General features: G+C 40.3%; 1 protein-coding gene across 1 annotated transcript; it reads left to right on the top strand.

The window, feature by feature from the left end:
* The first annotated feature begins 16435 nt into the window (after positions 1-16435).
* Positions 16436-17230, top strand: LOC115822588 (gap junction beta-2 protein-like). The gene has a single exon (XM_030786492.1). The coding sequence runs from the start codon at positions 16436-16438 to the stop codon at positions 17228-17230; it is 795 nt and encodes a 264-aa protein (XP_030642352.1).
* The last annotated feature ends 3703 nt before the right edge of the window (positions 17231-20933 follow it).

Here is a 20933-nt window from a genome sequence, read left to right on the forward strand (position 1 = left end):
TGTCTTCCAAAAAAATTAAGATCTACGACAACCAAAAGCAGAGAATGCCATCACAGAGATCAGGTGTGTGAGGGAGTTGAATTGAGGTCCCAAAATGCACCCTGCCTCATCCTGGAATTATTCCCAATTCTGAGGCTGCACAATAAATAAAGGCTTTTTTATTTATGTTATGTAGTGTTTATGTAGTCTTACTAGTTTAGACATAAGATTTCATGTCATGCGCTAAATCGTTTTGATTAATTGAATAATCATTGTGAGGTTTACTGAAGTTCATTATTTATACCAGTAGGGGGAGAGCAGAGCCTTTTTCACCTTACTAAATGAAACTGAGGTTTCGTGTTTTGAAACACGCTCGACTCAGCAGTGCAGTGATCTTCTCAGTCTAACTATTCAGTATTAGATTTCCCACCTGAGAATGACAGAATCACAAAAAATACTTACCAAATGGCTCACAGCTGACAAAACCTGGGCGAATATTTGTTAAAACAACAACAAAAGGAATTGGAGACTTATTAATTATAGCCTAACATTTATAATACCAACTACTGATGGTTCATATTTAATTCGGTTTGTTCCTTTGATTTTCTGGGTGATGCTTTTTTACTTGCTTTTAATATATCTCAACACTCCTACAGTATGCAGATGTACTGTATAAAGTTCATTCACATCAAATGGTCACGTTTTGTGTCCCCTCAAAGGGAAGATGTACTTGTCCTCTGTCATACTGAGTCTGTTTGTAACACAGTTTGTAACAGTGTTGTAACTGTTTGTAAATTGTACTGTTTGTAATAGTATTGGCTTAGTGCTGACATCAGTACAAAAAATATTAGTCCATTTTTATTTTTAAAAGGTAGCATTTTGTTTCTGTAGTTCAACAAGGATCAGTCGACCTTGTTTTTCCTGGTTGGCTTCTAAACGGACACGTGTTACTTTGTCTCTTGGTCTTTGACTCTCTGGACAGGAAACAGCTTGAGGAACTCCAGCATGCCCAAATGCTGAGGGGTAGTCTCACTGCAGCACAGCAGCTGAGTCTGCTGAGCAGCTACGATGACCTGGCCCAGGCACTAGGGGGCGCCTTTGTTGTTCAGGTAATCATTAATCCCATTACTGACGTCACAAAGTAATAACCGCCGTAATGGATCACAACGTAGTCTTAAGAATGCATATGTTTGCATTGTCTTATCGCCACTGTAGGCTGTATAAACTTGCAGTAGCTCTCGATTTCAAGGATTATTCAAGTTTTATGTCAATAATCTGAGGCATGCAAGCAGGAAGGCATGCAGGCAGGCGATACAGTGGTTATAGCAAAATTGTTTAAAGGGTTGGAAATTCCAAAGTAATCAAAAAAGGGCTTTCTAAAGTGCAAAAAGTTACCAAAAGTATAAAGCTTTCTGAATGGCAAATTAAACTGAGCTTATCGAAGCGTAGAAGCTGTAAAAAAACTATAGGTCACTAGCATTTTCCATTGTCTAAACGAGACTCTTTCTGGGCATATGGAAGACACCATCTTAACTGATCAGGTGACCTGTGGCAAATGTCAAAATAAAATTCTCGAGCCAAGGCCCAGTGAATTTAAGGAAAAACTAAATCTCTGAGGATAAACAATTTTAAATTCAAATTTGGCTCCAACATCTCTGGCCCCTTATAGCAATATAGCATGGAGCATGCTATAACAAAAAAGTGTCCACAACAAAGGAGCCATTATTCTATTATATTTACATTCCAAAACTGAAAAAACATTCAATCCTAATTCTAGAACTCTTGCCATTATCCATGAGCCTCGTGGTGCTGCAGCATCAGCTACCACAACGATGTCTCCCAGACAGAAATTGCGCTTGACGCGAGACCACTTTTGTCGTTCCTGCATGAGCGGAGGAAACTCTCGTATACAGCATGTCCAAAAAAAAGGTCAGAGACGTATTCTATTTGTCGCGATCGTCTTCTGACACACAGATCCTGTTTTCCAAATAACCCTGGTGGTAATACGGGTTGGACCTTGAGCTTGAGTGACTGGAGGTTAGTGGCTCCAGGTCACTGTCACTTGGAACATCTGAAACAGTTGTCAAAGGACAGCTATTTATAATGGGTTCAACCTCACACATCACTGTGGCAAGACTCTCCTCATCCAAAGGTTGCTGGTTTGTGACAGACAAGAAAATCCTTTTGACCATTCGGATCAGTCGTTCCCTGACACTTCCATGATGGACACCAGCAGGAGGATTGAACGTCCACTCCACGCCTTTCTGTAAAAGACTGCTCTCAATCTGCTTCACATTCCAAGACTTAAGCACTTCCCTAAACTCCTTTTCAGTAGAGATCAAATTGGTTCCATTGTCTGACTTTATTTCTGTTAATTTGCCTGCTCTGGAAATGAAATCCCACATGTGTAAAAGGAGGAAGGTCAGGAGTCAAATGGTCAATTGGCAGGTCGCCATCTTTTGTTCACTTGAATGTGCATGTTGCCGCCCACAGGGAACACACTCATTCATGACTTTCCTTGCTAGGGAATTTGCACAAGGGATCCAGTACTTCTTCTGTAGGGTTGACATCATGTGGTTTCTTCCACTGTGCGCAACTTGCTGGTGGATATGTCAAAGCACAGGCTTTGAAACAAAAATGGCAGGATGTTTCTGCTCCTCTGGCATTGCCATCTTGCCTAGATGACCACCAACCCTTACCATACCATGGTTGAGCACTGGATCCAGCCTGAAGATGTAGTTCCTCCTGTATACATTCTTTCCATTGTGTAAACTTGCCATTTCCTGTGGGAATCCTTAATGTTGGCAAAAATTCACAATGGCTACTTCTGCATCATCAATGTCCTAGAAGGACAGTGACATAGAACCAAGTGTCCTCTGCAGCGTTAGCATTGTTGATGCAGTCAACAAGTTATCATTTTCCTTACAGCTCAGGATTTTCATGGCATCATTCCTTTTTTGGATGAGTTGTATTAGCAAATTCTTGAACTTGAGCATTCATGCTACAGCATTCTTAAGTTTATTCCAACTTGAAAAGCAATTAATGAATGTGCTGGTGGCATCACAGTTGCTTGTAACAGTGACATTGACTACAACGACTTCTCTTCTCAACTTGGGGTCATCTGGAGGGATTGCAAGCTTCTTTTTTGCAAAAACAAGACTCTTAGAAAGTCTTGTTTTTGCAAAACTTTCGTTTTAGTGACACTGCTCTTTGCTCAGCCATCTGACGATTGTTTGGCATCTGAGGATCACTCCTCTTGAACGGCAATGGCAACTGGTAGTGTCCATTCTTCAGCTCAGCAGAGCTGTCCATTATCTGCATGAACCTAGGATCTCCTTGAGACATCTCAGTCTTGTCATAGGTGTTCTCAGGGAAATCAGGATTGAATTGTCGGACCAGAGGCTCATTCACGTTTTCAATAGAAATCCGGTGCGCATAAACATAGGGCTTACTTTGCTTATTGAGACAAGTGTGCTCACCATGGAGGAGACCGTTCACTACCCATTCAAGCAGTGCCCTGATAGCGAAAGGCCCGTTGCCCTTGCTATTTATTATCCTCCAAGGTTCTGTCAGCATGGGCAGATTTATTCCAATTAGCAAGTCAATGTCAGCATCAATGCTCAGTAAGCATACTTCTTTCATATGACCATTTCTCCACATCCCTTTGTTTAGGGATGTGATCTTTGCAGACTAGGATTTCTTCCTGGGTGTCAACATCTGGGAGCTCAAAGAACACTTTTTATGGATTTCTGTTTATGGATTTCTCCTTGGATGTCTTCTTGAACATACTGAACATGTAAGATGCTTATTACAATTTTTACTTTTGTACCTTCTTACCAAGCATCCAAAGCAAATGCCCTTTGTCTTCAGCAGTTCTATAAATTCTCCATTTTTGGAAGCTCAACACTCTTTTCAGGTGCGCCTGCCACTATGGTTGCAAAGCTGCTGCCCTTGCTCTTCAACTTAAGCTTGGAGTCTGGTACAGACTTGGTCTGCGACACCTTCTTACTGGAGAACGGTTGAAGTCAACGAGGGGGGTATTCCAGAAAGCAGGCTTTGTGAAAACTCAGAGTTTGTTAACTCAGAGTAAGTAGTAAACCTCCTAATAGAGAGCAAGAAGACTTAGGTTAGAGGGTAGGTTGAGCTCTTCCATGTACTCCAGATTATGTGGCAGATTGCAGCATCTTCGAAAAAAAGAGTGGGTAACTGGATAATGCCTTTCCATCTTCAGCTTTAATGTCACTCCAGTTTAAGGCCCTCTCCATGTATGTGCTAGTGAGCTTTATTTTATTGCCAAAATGATACTCTAGCAGTCTTTTTACCTCTGTATTTCCCTTGTCTGCCTCCATGTGTAGACAATTCCTGACCAGTTCCTTTGATTGGCCGGAAGTGTATTGCCATAAGTAACACAAGTGGTCCTGGCTACTACTGGTCTTGCTTTCAATTGCATTTATAAATGCCTGCCTGAAAGGTCTAAAGTTCAGAGGCTCCCCATCACACACAAGGAAGTAGAGACAGCTTTTTGCTTTTGAACAATGAGATCTGCAGTGTCATTCAAGCTGTTATTTACGTTTGTGAACTTTGGTTGTGTTGTTGGGGTGGAAGTAACTGCTGCTGCTTGGTGAGACATTTGCTGTGTTACTGATGTTTGATTAGGATCCAACTGTCTTTGTTTTTGGACCACAACTATCTGAAGTGGAGTTTTAGAACTACATGTACACTCACATATTCAACTGATGGTTCTGGATCCAGAGTAGTTTCTTTTAGGTCTCTACCCTCTGCTTCCAGGTGAGCATTCATGCCATCTTCAGGTGGTTTTGAGTGAGACACTGATATGATTTGAGAGCTTGCAAGTTGTTTCTCATAACTGTCAAGAACCTGAACTTTGGCATTTGCCACAGCTATTTCAGTTTCCAGCTCAATCTGTTCTATTGCATTTTGCAGTTCCACTCTCGGTATTTCCAAAGCATGCTTCTTTTTCAATCTAGCAGCACGTTCCAAAAGAGCTGCTTTCTCAGCTTCAGCTTTCATGCGTGCTAATGATACTGAAGGTGCACCAGATTTCAAAGAACCTTCTGATTTCCTTGGCACATTTGAAACAAAGGGTGTAATCATTGCTTGTGGATCAGCTTGATTGGTTTTCCATATTTCCACTTCTTTCAAAATTGACAAATAAGTAACCCTTTTTGGCTCACACCAATTAACATTGTTTTTTGTTTCAACATCACTTAAAATTTGTTGCATAGACTCATGAGCTTTATCAAATTCATTCAATGCAGCAATGAGAATTTTAATGCCTTTGTTCACATCAACAACATTACCTTTGTCCATAAGTTCTTTTAATTCATTCAGTCTTCATGTTTGTTGTAATTTAAGTTGAGACACACAAGCCTACAATCAGTTTCCATCGGTGCAAGCAATGCTTTCAAGTTGAATAAATACACAGCAACACAGAAAATACACTCCAGTAGTGAATTCAAATAAAGCGTTTGCTCACAATTCAGCAGATATTCAACAAATCCAAATGCAGCAAGGTGGTTAAAGGCAGGTTGCAGCACAGGTCAAACATGTGGTTCAAACTATGCTGATTCAAATCCAAGCTCCAGTTTCATTCAAACAAACAATTCCGGTTCCAGTCTAGAGTCGCTTCATAAGCTCTCCAAAAGGCCAAGTTTTTATGTAGTGATCGAAAATTAAATCCACAAACTTAGACGCTGTTGTTATGTGCTTTCTTGTGTTGGGCACTGCATTCGGCTGTGAATCATACCTTTGTCGGGAGAGAGGCAAGCAGGCAGGCAAATGGGTAGGCATGCAGGCTGGCAGGCGATACAGTGGTTAAAGCAAAATTGTTTGAAGGGTTGGAAATTCCAAAGTAATCAAAAAAGGGCTTTCTAAAGTGCAAGTTACCAAAGGTATAAAGCTCTATAAATAGCAAATTAAACTGAGCTTGTTGAAGAGCTGGCTCTTTCACTTGCTCTGACTGAGTACACAGCATGAAATTTCGTCTGCTTGATTTCTGTTCATGCCTAACTTCTGGAGAAGAAGACCACCAACGTGTGTCATGGCAATCTCAAAAAAATATTTTGAATCTTTAAATCCCAAAGCAAAACAACGAAATTTTGAGAAAAATACATTTTTAAGCTCTTGGTTGGTGTAAGCACTCTTTTTGAACAAAAGATTGGCCACAATCTGGATATGTCACTCCAGGGTAATGTTCAATATCTCTGCTCCATGTCTTTTTTGACTCTACATAAGGATCTACATTTTCCACCAAATTTTCTCAAATTTCCACCAAATTAATTTTCTCAAAACATCGTTTTACTTTGGGATTTAAAGATCCAAAATAATTTTTCAGACTTGCCATGACAGCAATTAGTAGGCTTCTTCTCCAAATGTTAGGCATGAACAGAAACCAAGCGGGCAAAATATCGCGCTGTGTATACAGTATACAGGAAGGTACTTACAAGAGCTTTTAAAAAAAACTGTTCCCAAGATGAAAGTGTACGAGATTATTGACATAAAACATGAATAATCCTTGAAATCAAGAGCTACCGCAAGTTTATACAGCCTGCAGTGGCGATATCACAATGTAAACCTATGCGTTGTTATGACTACAATTTACAATTTACAATTTAGTTATTTGGCAGACGCTTTTTACCAAAGCGACTTACAATTGGTGCATCAGTCGGATTTCTAATACCTTCAACAGAGATCATAATAAGACTGAGCGTCAAATTGCCCTTTCGCATTCGCATGACTAGGTTGAGATCCATCATGGCGGATATTATTTTGTGACGTCAGTGATGGGATTGATCAAAAGTATTACTGTCTGACTCCAACAGCATTCACAAGGCTCAAATTTCTTATCATTTCTCCTAATCTGAACTGCAGTAAGAAACTTCCCCCTAAGTCAGATCAGCAGTCAGGTCATGCTGTCTAGTCTCAGTATCAACACTAACATACATCTCTGCTGAGGTCCTTAATAATCCTTATTTATGATCCAAAGCACTTAATCCATAGTACTAAGTTCTATTAATGTTTAAACCTACTCTTATGAAGCCCTCATTTAATGAAAACAAATAAGAAAGAAACAAAATGAAAAGAAATGAAATTCTTTTGTCCAGGACAGTAGGCATTAAGTCTGAAGTGTGTGACAACCAGTTACCAGTGAAGTACAGTGGTTCAGGTAAACTAGGCCAGTCTTATTTTACTCTGGTACTGTGATAGTAGTAAATAAGAGACAGGCATATATGTAAAACAAATTGTGAAAGAGTTCTGTGGCCCATCCAGTCTTGATGGCTAATGGGGATATTGTCCCTGAGGTCAAGTACAATTACAGTTTGAAAGCTTTGACTTAAACCTCATTTTGTTGTTCTACTTTCAATGTCTAGTTAAGAAGGGATTGAAGTGCATTTTGACTTTTGTCATGGAACCTAATCCCTGAAGTTATGTTAGTGGTCACAGCTCATAGAATGGTAGAAAATTTCTAAAGTAACCTGACCTTTTGTTTCTTTGTTGTATGTATGTGTGTCTGGGTGTGTGTGCATGTGTGGTGTGTACATGCCTGTGTTTCAATGATCTTGTATATAATCATGAATATCAACAACTGAAATATTCTTTTTTTTTTCCTGTAATGATTTCTCCAAGCCCCTATTTCTGTCCACTGTTCCTAAACCCATTTTTGAGTGCTGAATTGTCTGTGTTTTTCTTGTTTTCCTTTGCCATGGTGGCATATGGGCATGTCTATGTTACGATGATTCACAGATGTCACAGCTATTAGAACTGAATACTTAAATTGCAACCACCCATGTGTAAAATGTTGAAATCTTGTCATATGATTAACAGAATACAATGAGATGTTCTGAGTTCCTTTTCAAGAAAGGAGTTGAAGGTCAGAAGTCTTGAATGACTTTGTCACTGTTTTATCAGATTACACAAATTCGGCTTGACACTTACTTTACTAATTGTTTGTGAGCATTAAGAGAGCGAGTCTCTGTGGCAGGATCTGGTGCCAGTCAGTGCTTTAGGGAAAACTAGCAGGAATTTGGGCTGAGGGACCAGATGAACTGGTTGTCTACCAACTTTGGGGACTGTCAAATGACTGGAATACTAGAGGGTAATGAAAGTAATTGATGCCAATGATGAAATGACCTCAGGTTATGACACCGCACAAAGCGTCAGGCAGCTGACGCAAAAAGCACAGTGTAAATAGTTGTAATTTCATAGGTCGGAAATCTAGTCAGACCTGACTGGGTGGAGCACCATACTTCGTTTTGATGTTTATGTTTGTACGTTACATCATAATGCAGTGATTTCAAAGAAGGGATTTCAGAGGCAACCGCAATGTGTAAAACTGTGTTTATCTAAGGACATGAGTAGGTTTTCATCTGGCAACTTTTTAAACACTTGTCCAACTATATCAAGTCCTCCAAAAGGTACAACCACTTAAGAGTTTCACTTCAAGGCTTCTGACCAAACAGTCAGTGAATGACTACAAAACACAAGAACTGAAGCCTAAATGATACAACATTTACAGAAGCCGTCTCTCCAGCATACAGAAACACACATGTAAAGTACAGTCGAAACACACACACACACACACACCCTCTCTGTGCTAGGTCTTTGATAGAGAGCCAGTATAGGAAAGAGAAGTGGCTGAGAAAACCGCTGGTAGCCCCAGTGATTACAGCAGAGGAAAGGCCTCTTTTCACGAGTCCCCGAACCAGCCTGCTGCTTGGTGACGCAGAAAGAACGGACCCGTTGTTGCACACAGGAAGCAAACAAAGACCACCCTGTCCCCCCCCCCAAACTCTTCCTTTCCTCTCCGAGGTTTGTGTCCAAGCTTTGATTTCAGTCTGGTCAAGGCTACAGGTATCTGTAACTTGAAGAAATCTGAGCGCAGAATAAGCCCAGTCCCTGGCACAACCCTGTCTCTCCCCCTGCACTGTCCCATTGTTCTGAGGACATCGAATTAGATGATGAGGGGGAAACCCAGTAGAGTGAGAGCAGCTTTAGTTCCTCCTTAATGGGATGGAGGAAAAAGTCATTTACCTTCCCCCCTCAACCGCATTCTGAGGAATCAATGCTTACCTCTGAAACAGGTCGGGAGAGTGGGAGAGTGTGATCAATTTCAATAACAGAATGTTTAGTTTCAACTATCTAATGATTTTGGAATTTCAGCAAGGCCTAATATGCACCTTAATTACTGATCTGACCAAATAAATCTTGCTCTTTTTTTTTTGTTTCTTTTTTTGTTTGTCTTCAGGACAGAGTGATCTCTGTTAAGGACATTGATCTGGTGATGTCAGAGGGACTGGGCATGTGATTCCCCTTCACTGGTCCAATCGAGACCATGCACCTCAGTGCACCCAATGGCAAGTCATCGCTTTATCTCCAGCATGTAAAATGTTACATTAAGGCCGAAGGCTCGACTGTGTGTACATGACGAGGTCAGATTCGGGAACCGGAGTGTGACAAGTTCTCCGTGACTGGTGCCATTACCATTTGGCCCCTGTGTCCTCCCTGTTGCTACATGTGCTTGTATCTGAAAGATGAAGAGGCAAGAAAAGTGATGTTGAGAGACGGAGAGAGAGTCCATGTTTATATGTATGTCCTTGGGAAAGACCTCATGTTCATGGTGAATGTTGGAGGGTAGCATGAAATCGGAGAGTCCTCTCAGGCCACGTGAGAACAATGATTTCTGTTGATGATTATTGTTCAACAGACATACTCACGTACAGCCTAATATAATAAATGTTACAAAAATCGTACAGTTACAACATCATACTGTATCTGCTGAATCACGCTTATAAAAAAAACCCTGCTTTCGTGTTACAGTTGTTTGTTCAATTTGCAAGTGTGTGTTATCAGTAAACTCGCACTGATCAAGCAGATGGAACACTGGGTAGAGTGTGCATTTAGCCTAGCTCTTATCTTCTCCTCATGAAAATCTTGTAAAACCACTTTAAACATGCCCGTGGCCATCAGGAACAAAAATACTCAAGTTATACCTCAAGATCATTTTTTTTTTGGTTCTGAGAGTGGCTGCTCTGCTGAAAACAGATTGCCACATGAATTTTTTTTTTTTTCGCTGTGTCATTTAATTACCACAAAATATGCAAATTATGTAAAAGTGCGTTCATCTCCTGAAGTATGCGGCACTTGGCAAGTGTTAGTTTTCTAAAAGTAAGAGGGGGGAAAAAGATGTTAAATAACAAACATTGTTTAAGACTTCCTCTTCTGAAATCTGCACAGGAGGGGTGCATTCAAATAGTCTTTTTTTCTTAGTTAGGTTCCTAACTGAGTGAAATGACCTGGAAGTATCTAAGTGGCAGCCATGATAAGAGCTGTTCGAATTCTCTAAATTCTAAGGAAAGATGCTTCAATGCTTCCTTTCCTGTCTCCTATAGCATAGGGTACACGGGACCAACCTTTATGAAAGGAAAGGAGATAGTGCTGTTCCACAGCTCTTTGCAGCAGCAGCATTCAGCCGTTCAGGAAATCAGATGATCAGCATGACTGACAAGGGATATGAGACGTGTATAGCCAGATGATGTTTTTAATTCAACATGTTTGAAACTTAAGAATGATAATATGTACAGTAGTAGATTTGTAGTCCTAACATGTTATGCTTATCTTGCATAAATTGAACAATTATTTCCATACAGTCATGCTACTTTGGATTCATGTGGATAGATATGAGTGGTCAGGAGGGTGAGCGTGAGCAACCATTCTCAGTGTGACAACCTGAGTTGAATTATCTGAAACATTTCACTTTTGTGACTGGTAGCCTATATTCCTTTCTTATTTCAATTCCAACCCTGGTAATGAAGTAACATTTTTCACAGAGTTGTCCACGTTTATATAGCCTACATGAAACAACATGGTAAGAATGCACGGGGCAAAGCATCTTAGATGGGCTTTTAGTAATCAATCTTCAAAACATTGTAGTTTCGCCACGGCAGACCAACGTCAATAACATCCGCTGACGTATAATTACGTAGCCTAGCGTAAGTGCAGTCGGATTCTCTTAGCACTGCGGTTGTCTTTTCCTAAGTCCTTCCCGTCCTTCCTTGACCTCATGACGTTTCCATGGAGGTCAAGGAAAGGTGGTTAGGAAAGAACATAGGACGTAATTATTGACTATTTGGATGCACCGAATAGCATGAAATACAAGATGGCAAACTTTCATACTATGCTCAGAAGTGTTGGGTGTTCTGAGGTAAAGCGTAAATTTGTTGAAGAACAAATGCCAAGATCAGTGCCACGCTGCTTTAACATTACAAAGCCAATAAGAGCAGAAGTGAATTACTGCCCTCAGCATCGCAAGGGAGAAACATATGACAGTTTAGAGAGGGAATGAGTTGAGTTTTTGACAGAGAGCAGAAAGAGAAACAATGACAAAATAGTCAAAGAGAAGATGGAGAGAACCTTTTCATACAGAAGGCATGAAGTGGTTCAGGAGAAGTCACTAGTAGCAGAGTTTAAAACACAGTGGCCAGCACTCTTTAATGTTGGTGAAGTAAGTGTTTTAATTTGTTTTCCATTCAACATAGACACGCTACTTTACTTGAGATTCTGTCAAACTTGGAAATTTGAATAGCTAATTCACTTGGCTTTTTGTTTCCCTTTTTTTTCTTTTTAACAGATTAATAATGAGTTTATACGAATAACAACAATCCCACTGGAGTTCAAGTTTCTTGCTATGCTTGGCCAACAGCTTGATGAAGTTGTTTCCTCATGCAGTAAGGGTGGAGTCACTGTCAGAACCATAAGAAGCATCATGCAACCCATTTCACAGATTTGTCAGTCAATTACTTCAGACAGATTTTTTGATTTATGTATCTTGTTAATATCAACATGTTGCATTTGCTTATCCATATGCTAAAGTCAAATGTGTCCATTTATTGTAAACTGTGTTTAATCAATGTAGATTTTGTGCCTTTTTTAACAGAATAACAGTATAGACATGCGAAGAGAGTGCATCCTCAAAGCACTGTGCATATACTTGAATGAGGACCATGCACAGTTAGTTAAGGAGTATATGATAAGCAAATGCTTCTCTGTTTCTTCATCAAGTTCAATTTCATATTTTTAAGGTACTGTATGTTATTCTTAAAGATTAGTTGTCCTATAAATAAAGCACATTTTATTTGTTTTGCACAGGATTGTGATTGGTTGAATGCCAAAAAAGACATTGAGCAGACAGTAATGGGGATCTACGTCATTCAACACGAAGGACAATGGATGAGCCTGTGGACACTGGTGTTGTGATTGAAGGGATTGAGGTTCTCAGCTCTTTGAGGAATGTAGCTGTAGTAGTGGGCATATTATTCAGACTCAGTTAAGCCTTGAACCTTTCCTACCCATGAGAATTCAGATCTACATTTGAGGTCATCCAGAAGGTGTTCAACCTGGATGGACACAGACTGTCACCACAGGTGCAAGCCCTGAAGAATAAGATGCTGGAATAAGTTACCAAACCTGTACGGACTAAAAGGACTAAATCCTGAAGCAAGAAGGTGGTAACAGTAGCCTACCCATTGCTGTGGTGCATTCTGTTCTGTGTTTGACATATTTTTGTCCAAACACTTTATTTGCAGGAAACTTTAAAACTACTGATGCATTCTGTATTGTTCTAAGATGGACTGGAATTTGAAATTGTAGTGCAGCATGAAGCACAAACATTTTTTTTCTCTTTTCTGTTTTGAAATTGATTTGTCACTTTTGCATTGACATTGATTGACAGACATTCAATGCAGTTACACTGAAATATTAACATTGTTGATCATCTTTTTTGGAAGATGGTTTCTTTCTTCTGTGTGCTTTTGATTTTCAGCAGCAGGGATTAAAGTTCTCCGTCGCTACGACGGATTTCCGTCAAGTGGATCCCAGAGAGGCCATGTATGGGATCAGTGTAGATCCTCAGGGGGGAAAAAGCGAGGGGAGGGGGTGTTATGGGACTTAGGAATCGCCCTACCAGGTGATATATATATGCTATACTTCTCGTTAGGCCATAATATTCCTGAATGCCAATTCCGTCTTTTGACTAGAATGCTGATAATGTAGGCTTGGCTCCGCATGTCCATTTCAGATAGGCTACTATGGCTGTAGGCTATAATGTTATAATGTTCTTTCAATAATGTTATTTTATTTACATTAGCCTACTTATGAATTTTCCCATATGATTGTCTACTATCAGTTCCTTTTGTTGTAATGGAGACAGATTGGGTAATGGAGCCCCAGAGGCAGTGTGTGTTTGCATTGTTTCTCAGATGTCCTCTGAACTTTTAAAATTTCAACTTTAAAGGTGTGTTTTTACAAAAACAAAACAGAAAAAAAACAATAGGTTAAAGAAAAACAAATGTGGACAGGAGTACACTACCTTTCAAGAAACACTGAAATGTTTTACATGGAATTTATGTATTCACTTATGAGTGTTCAGCATTCAACTAAAACAAGTTATGTCAGACATGTGTTTATACTGTGTTAATCCAATTTAAAAGGTGTAAGGCAGTCAGTTTCCTCAAATAAATTGAGTAGCTACAACAAAGTTTTAAGTTGCCACAACTATAATGTAATTATTTGCTTTAGTGAAAGAAAACTGAGTGAATGAAACTTAAGTGGTAACATTTGTGTAAAGAAGATCCATTTAAGTTTGTCTTACTTAATTCAGAAATTCTATTAACACGTTATGTTTGGAGAACTGCTACATATGAGTGTAAAATACTTATTAGTTTTAAGTTAAGTGAAGTCAATGGAACTGGTCCTATTAATTTTATTTGCCCAAGTCAGCATAACAATAAATACTTGAGTTACTTGTATGCAAATCAAAGAATTTTTCATGCTTGAATTATGAGTTGCTAAATGGTTTAAGGCAGTCGGTTTCCTCAAACAGTACGAGTTGAACTAACTCATGGGGTTTTGTGCACAGTAATCAAAGCATATAGCGTTTTAGTGATTAACCGCTTTAAACTGAATTCTCACCTTTCTGTGAAATTATGTGTGGGAGAGAGGGAGAGAGAGAGCGATATTAATATTTGAAAAACACTGTACTTCGTATTCAGAAAATGCTTGAAAATAAATCCTTTGTTACAATTGTTTTTTTGCAGGATAAATTTCGCACATGTGTGTTTGTTAGTTTAATTACAGCCTATCAGCCGACCGGAAAGGGTAGTCAACTAGAATTCCAACGAATGAACGGCCGATGTGACGGCATCACCTTAACAGGTTTCATTTTTTCTCTCTCTCTCTCTCTGTCTCTTTTCTATTGGGGTACACTTTTCCGTTTTGTGAGCATTGGAATGTCAAGACTCATGGTGTAATATGTATATTCGGACAGCAGAGCACCACAGGCGCAGTTTGCGGGGGCCTAAAATGGATCCAATAAAAATATTTCTTGTACATATATTATGGGTGTAAAGGTTCACCGATACGAATCGGAAACGTTAAAGATGTGACTATATCGGACCCCTGGATCGATCTAAATGTACTATGAACCGATCGTTGGCCCGATTCTAAAGTTAACGGTTGTCTGAAGCTTTGCTGCAAATTGCACTGTAGTATAAGCTAAACTGCTGTGGAAGACTCATTGATCTAACGTAACAAGTTATGTTACTTTCAAAATAATGACGACCTCCTCTCATTCGCTAATAAATCTGCACCGCGTCCACCTTTTACCTTTGTAGAGTAACGTTAGCGTTGCTTGCGAGGTAAAAACATTAACAGCACGTCCGATAACGCCAACACGGTTTACAGTGCACCATCAACTTGGTGCACTGGAAGACATTTGGATGTTATAAGAAGGAAGGAAAATTGGACAAAAATCTGGCCATTTGTAAGGTCCGTAGGATAGCGATTAAGTACCGCGCGGTAGCAAGACAAATCTTACCACTCACCTGGTGAGACGGCTAGGTGAAACCTGTGTGAGACCGACTTCAGTTAATAATGTCAAAATGTTTGTTCATACAGTAATTCTTTTTTGTCCAACTGTGTCTATCGGAAAAGTAATTAAAAACAATGACATGTAATTCTGAAATGATACATTTGTCTTCCATATTTTTCCGTGCCATCAAGAAACAAAAATACTTGGAATTCCCTGGTCTTTTATGAAATATATTTGGTTGAAGGTAATCAATGTCACTTTTATACAATTGGCTTTTTTCACGTATAATGGAAAATGAAAGTATACATTAAACAAATGCTACGAACTCAGATTGCATCGCTTCGAATCGCAACGAATCCTTCCATATTAAAATGCATCGTCCCTGAATCGTATCGTAGCCCATGTATGTAGATACGTCTTAACGGAGAGGTGCACACCCCTAATATAAATATACAAATATTTTAAGTAATGCAATAAAACAAAATGATTGTACGGAATAAATCTGAATAATATTATGTTTGATTTTGTGATAAAGTCATCTTTGAGCACTCATGTCATGTGACATGGAACGTTGTAACGTCACTGACGACTGTTTAAAGTATTGCCCCCCCCCCCCCCCCCCCGTCCCGTCAGCGCAAATGTCAGACTCCGCCTATGCTGAGCACGAATGTCAGCAACGAACCCGTCCTGCTGGTTCCTTCCTGAAGTAGTCACAGCGCGCAATCACATCATTCCCTCTTTAACCGAAGGCAACTCTGACTGCTGTCGGAATTTAGGAAACGATAAACCATGAAAATGTTTTCATTTAACCTGTGCAGACAAGTAAGTTAACTACTTTTAATGGAACGAAGTAATTGATTTCATAACATTTACAACCGTTAGCTCCAAAATGAAATCATGTTACACTTTGGAGCTAACTACATTTAAAGAGAAGTCATACTCATATTAATAGAGGTATTCGTAGGAGGTAGGAGAACTGTTTTTTAATTATTCAAACAATCAGCATGGTAATTTGATATAAACGAATTTATATGGCGTTATATATATGAAAGAGAATTCAGCTCTAGATTTCCCCCTTTAAATTTTTTTTTTCTCAGTTTCACTTTGTTTGTTTTACTGGTGAACTTCGCGGTCAAATTTTAATGGGAACATTGTCAGTTTGTAACTCGTGTAATTTGCACAGTTCGTTACTGAGTTATAATTGTTCTTGGAGAGATTATGCTTCTTATTATTATTGTGATATGAGTACATAGGGTCCATTCGTAATGTTTTGTCATTATTCGCGGAATTCAGCACTTCTGCTTTTAAGTCCATGCCTGTATTCGAGGCGTTTGTTTTTGTTTTTTGCTCTCAAAAATAGTATATATGCATATAGTGTAAACCTTAATGGCCAGTTTACTTATTTAATTATTTATTTAACACCTTATTTTGTCTAGCTTTTTCTTACATTTAAATTAATTTCTTGCTTTTTGTGATTTTAATTGTTCAAAAATACACACATACACACTGACTGTGGCAAACATTCTTCTTCTTCGTTCCCAGTTGGTGTGAGGAGTCGCAGCAGCAGGAAAGATGAGCTGGGGGACACTGTATGCCCAGCTGGGTGGTGTGAACAAACACTCCACCAGTCTGGGAAAGATCTGGCTGTCTGTATTCTTCATCTTTCGCATCACCATCTTAGTGCTGGCCGCAGAGCGGGTGTGGGGCGATGAACAGTCTGACTTTACCTGTAACACTCAACAGCCTGGCTGCAAGAACGTCTGTTATGACCATTTTTTCCCAGTGTCGCACATTAGACTCTGGTGCCTTCAGCTTATATTTGTGTCCACTCCAGCTCTCATGGTGGCCATGCATGTGGCCTATCGCAGGCGGGGCGCTAAAAGAGACCTTATTGCAAGACATGGGGACAAAATCAAGGAAGAAGACTTGAAGAACCTCAAGAATAAACGCCTTTCCATTACTGGCCCTCTCTGGTGGACCTACACCTGCAGCCTGTTCTTCCGTTTCATCTTTGAAGGTGGCTTCATGTATGCTCTGTATTTTGTCTACGGCGGGTTCCACATGCCACGCTTGGTCAAATGTGAGGTGTGGCCTTGCCCTAATAAAGTGGACTGCTTTATCTCGCGACCCACTGAGAAGACTGTTTTCACCTATTTCATGGTGGGATCATCTGCCATATGCATGGCGCTCAACGTGGCTGAGTTGGCCTTCCTGATCATCAAGGCTTTGATAAGATGTTCGAAAGGACGCGCCGAGAGGAGGCGGGCTAATGGATGTCTGGATAGCTTGTCAAAAGACAAGGCTTTATTCCAGAACCAACAGAATGAAATATTACTCTCTGACTTGTCCCGTGACAAGACTGTGTGATGACTGCATCTCTCCAGAAGAGACCAGAGAACTGTTGAGAAATGTCACTGCTTTTTTTCTGAATGTAGAATTTTTACAAGTGTTTCCTTAGTTCAATGATACCAAAGAAGTGCCTAATTCTGTCTGTTCTCATACACCAGATGATTTACTCCTGTCCATTCCTGAAAAAAAAAGGTAGGGCCACAGGTTGCTGGTACTGCAGTATGGGTTTCTAATGATGTGGACTTGAATTATTTATCTTCCTGTGACATTCCAAGTGTCATGACTGTAACCATTGGTGAACTGTAACACCACTGACATCTAGTGGTGACATCTACACAAGTTAGGGAGGCAAACTCTCTTCATACCTTTAAAACCAGACTAAAGATTTATCTATTTTCCCTAACTTATGGATAATATCATTTTGATTTGACTTTGTTATAGACATGTAAAGCCCTTTGAAGCTATGAATAGTGATATTGGGCTCTACATAAACTTGTATTATTAGTATTATTATATGGTTCCACTACCTGAGTCAGTCTCCTTGGTTAGACACTCCACATCTCAGAAGAGGCTGGTTTTTGTAGAGGATAAGATAATAATGGCATGAGGTTTTATTTATTAAGATTTAACTAGTAGTTCATAACGCAACCCTTAATCAAAATATTGTTGTATTTAATGACATTTCTATCGTTTCAAGCCAATCAACGGCACCATATAATGTAAACAGGAAATACGGCATTTTCAACATTTACTGTATACAGTAGCCTGCATGTGTCATTGTGCTGATTCTGGAAAAAGGCCTATGTCCGTCAAGTTTGTAATAATTATCATAGACAATTTTTCCTCTTTTAATCTTTCATACAAGCCTGTTGACAGCTGCATAGTTGCCCTACATCACTCTACCCCATTAGGTGTGTGTCGTACAAGGGCATCGGTGTATTTTACAATAAAGTGAAGTACTTAACATATTAATTCCTTATATGTATTTATTTTGTACCGATATGCATTTGCTCATTCACTATGGTTTGTGTAGTGCACCTTCTCTCAAGATGCTGAAGGTTGTCTAGCAACAAATTTTAACTGAATTAACTTACTTACTAACTTAATCCTCTTCGTTCCCTGTGGAACATAAGGCTGCGACTATCTGTCTCCACCTAGTCCTATCCTGTGCAACATGTTGTGCCCCAAGTTAAGTTAGCTGTTTTCAGTTCTAAAGTCACAGTTTTTCGCCAGGTTGTTTTTGGCCTCCCTGGTTTCCTCTTTCCAGGTGGGGTCCATCTCAGGGCTACTATAGGAATGCGGTCCTGGTCCATTCTAAGGACATGTCTAAGCCACTGGAGCCGTCGGTGTTTAATTTCCAGCACCACATTGCGACAGTTTGTGTTTTTATACAGGTCTTCATTGGATATCTTTTTTGGCCAGAAGATGTGACATATCCTCCAAAGGCATCGATTGTGGAATGCATTGATCTTTTTCATGTCACTCTCTACCACTCGCCAGCATTCTGAGCCATACAGCAAAACTGATTTGACATTACAGTAGTACAGTCGGATCTTGGTTTTTAGGCTGTACTGCTTTGACTTCCAGATAGTTTGGAGCCTTGCGAATGCACTGCGAGCTTTCCCGAGCCTTATACTGATGTCCTTGCTGCATGCATTGTCTTTTTTGAGGAGACTTCCCAAATACGTAAACTCCTCAACATATTCAAGAGGGTTACCATGCACAGTGATTGGTGCATGAGTTGGTGTTGAGTTTATGCACATCACTTGAGTTTTGAAGATATTAATATTCAAACCCAGCTGTTTGGCAAATCTGTTAGTCCTGTCTGTTTTCTCTTGCAGGTGAGTGTGATTTGTGGAGAGAATAGCCAGGTCATCAGCATAATCAAGGTCTTCTAGCTGGGTAAAGAGAGTCCACTGGATGCCTCTGGGCTTGTCTGAAGTGGTCTTTCGCATGGTCCAGTCAATGGCAATCAGGAAGAGTATTGGGGAGATGATACATCCCTGGCATACACCAGATTCCACAGGGAACCAATCAGTAAGGTTGCCATTTACAATGACACTGCACTCAGATTGATTGTAAAACATCTTCATCAATGTGATCATCTTTGGGGGAACTCCATATTATTGCACGATCTTCCACAGGGTGTCATGGTGTAAGCTGTCAAAAGCTTTCTGGAAGTCAATGAAGTTGATGAGTACTGGATTGTTCCACTCCAGGCATTGCTCAATGATGTTCCTTAGAGCAAAAATCTGGTCTGTGCACCCTCTTCTTCTCCTGAAGCCTGCCTGTTCCTGCCTCAGTTTGGTGTCAATTGCCATGTCAATTCCGCCCAGCAAAACACTGCAAAAGACCTTGGATGGTATGGATAGCAATGTGATGCCTCGCCAGTTGTTGAAATTTTGTAGATTGCCCTTCTTTGGAATTTTGGCAATCAGACCTTTGGCCCAGTCCACAGGATTGACATTTCTGTCCCAGATGTTCCTGAACAGGTCTGTGAGAACCTTGACCGAGGTGCTGAGGTCAGCCTTCAGCATCTCAGCATGAATGGAGTCAATGCCTGCAGCTTTTGCATTCTTTGTTGCTTTAATGGCACTCTTGACTTCGGTTTCAGTTTGGGGGCTGGTCTTGATGTTGAGTATGTTATCTGTAGGTGTGGGGTTAGCATGATGTTCTGGTTCAGGGCAGTTGATGATTTCACAAAAGTGCTGCGCCCATCTCGCTGCCTCTGTTAAGAGAGTCTTACCGTCCTTATCTTTTACAGGAGCAGACTGGCTGATGTTCTTGCCACAGAGCTGTTTGGTGAGTTTGTGTACAATGCTCATTTGGCCTTTAGCAGCGGCCTGTTCTGCTTTGCAGGCAAGCATCTCAACAAAGGCCCTTTTGTCATTCCTAGCACTCTTTTTGACCTGCTTATCTTCGGTCTTACAGGCTTCCTGGACTTGTTTCTGGAGCCTCAGTGACTTGGTGTTCAGCATCTTGGCCTTGAGTTGTTTTCTTTGTTCTATTTTCTGTCAAGTGCCAGGTGTCAGCCACTCCTTGTTCTTCTTTTCTCTGTAGCCCAGGACCTTGGTTGCTGTCTCAACATAGGTGTTCTTGATGGATTCCCATTTGGTGTGAATATCAGGGGTCTCATCTGTTGAACCAGCCAAAGCACCAAGAGCACCAAAGCGATTTCTCAGCTCCAACACAAACTGTTTGCTGATATTCTGGCATTTCAGTTTGCCGATGTCAAGTTGTCTCCTGCGTTGACCCTGCTGTTTTGCTTTCCTGAGTTTCAGCTTGATGTTAGCTGTCACCAGATAGTGGTCACTGTTGACATCCGCACCACGACAAGCTCTAACATCTCGGAGAGACCTTCGCCACTTCCCTTTGATTAAGATGTGGTCGATCTGGTTAGTTGTAAGACCATCAGGTGACCTCCAAGTGTGTTTGTGGATGTTCTTATGAGGGAAGATGGTGCCACCAACTAGCAGTTATTTTCAAGGCAAAAGTCAACAAGACACTCACATTGTTGTTCCTCACACCACAGCTGTGGCTCCCTATAGCTCTGTCACAGTTGTGATTATTGGTTCCAACCTTGGCGTTCATGTCACCCATGATCAGCAACATATCGTGTTGAGGCACCTTGGAGACAGTTCGTTCTAACTCCTCATACCAGTCATCCATGTCCTCTTTCTCAGCTTCATTTGTTGGAACTGAACAACTGAAGCCAACTGAA

The sequence above is a fragment of the Chanos chanos genome, chromosome 10 (genome assembly GCF_902362185.1).
Source record: "Chanos chanos chromosome 10, fChaCha1.1, whole genome shotgun sequence".
Taxonomy (NCBI): Eukaryota; Metazoa; Chordata; class Actinopteri; order Gonorynchiformes; family Chanidae; genus Chanos; species Chanos chanos.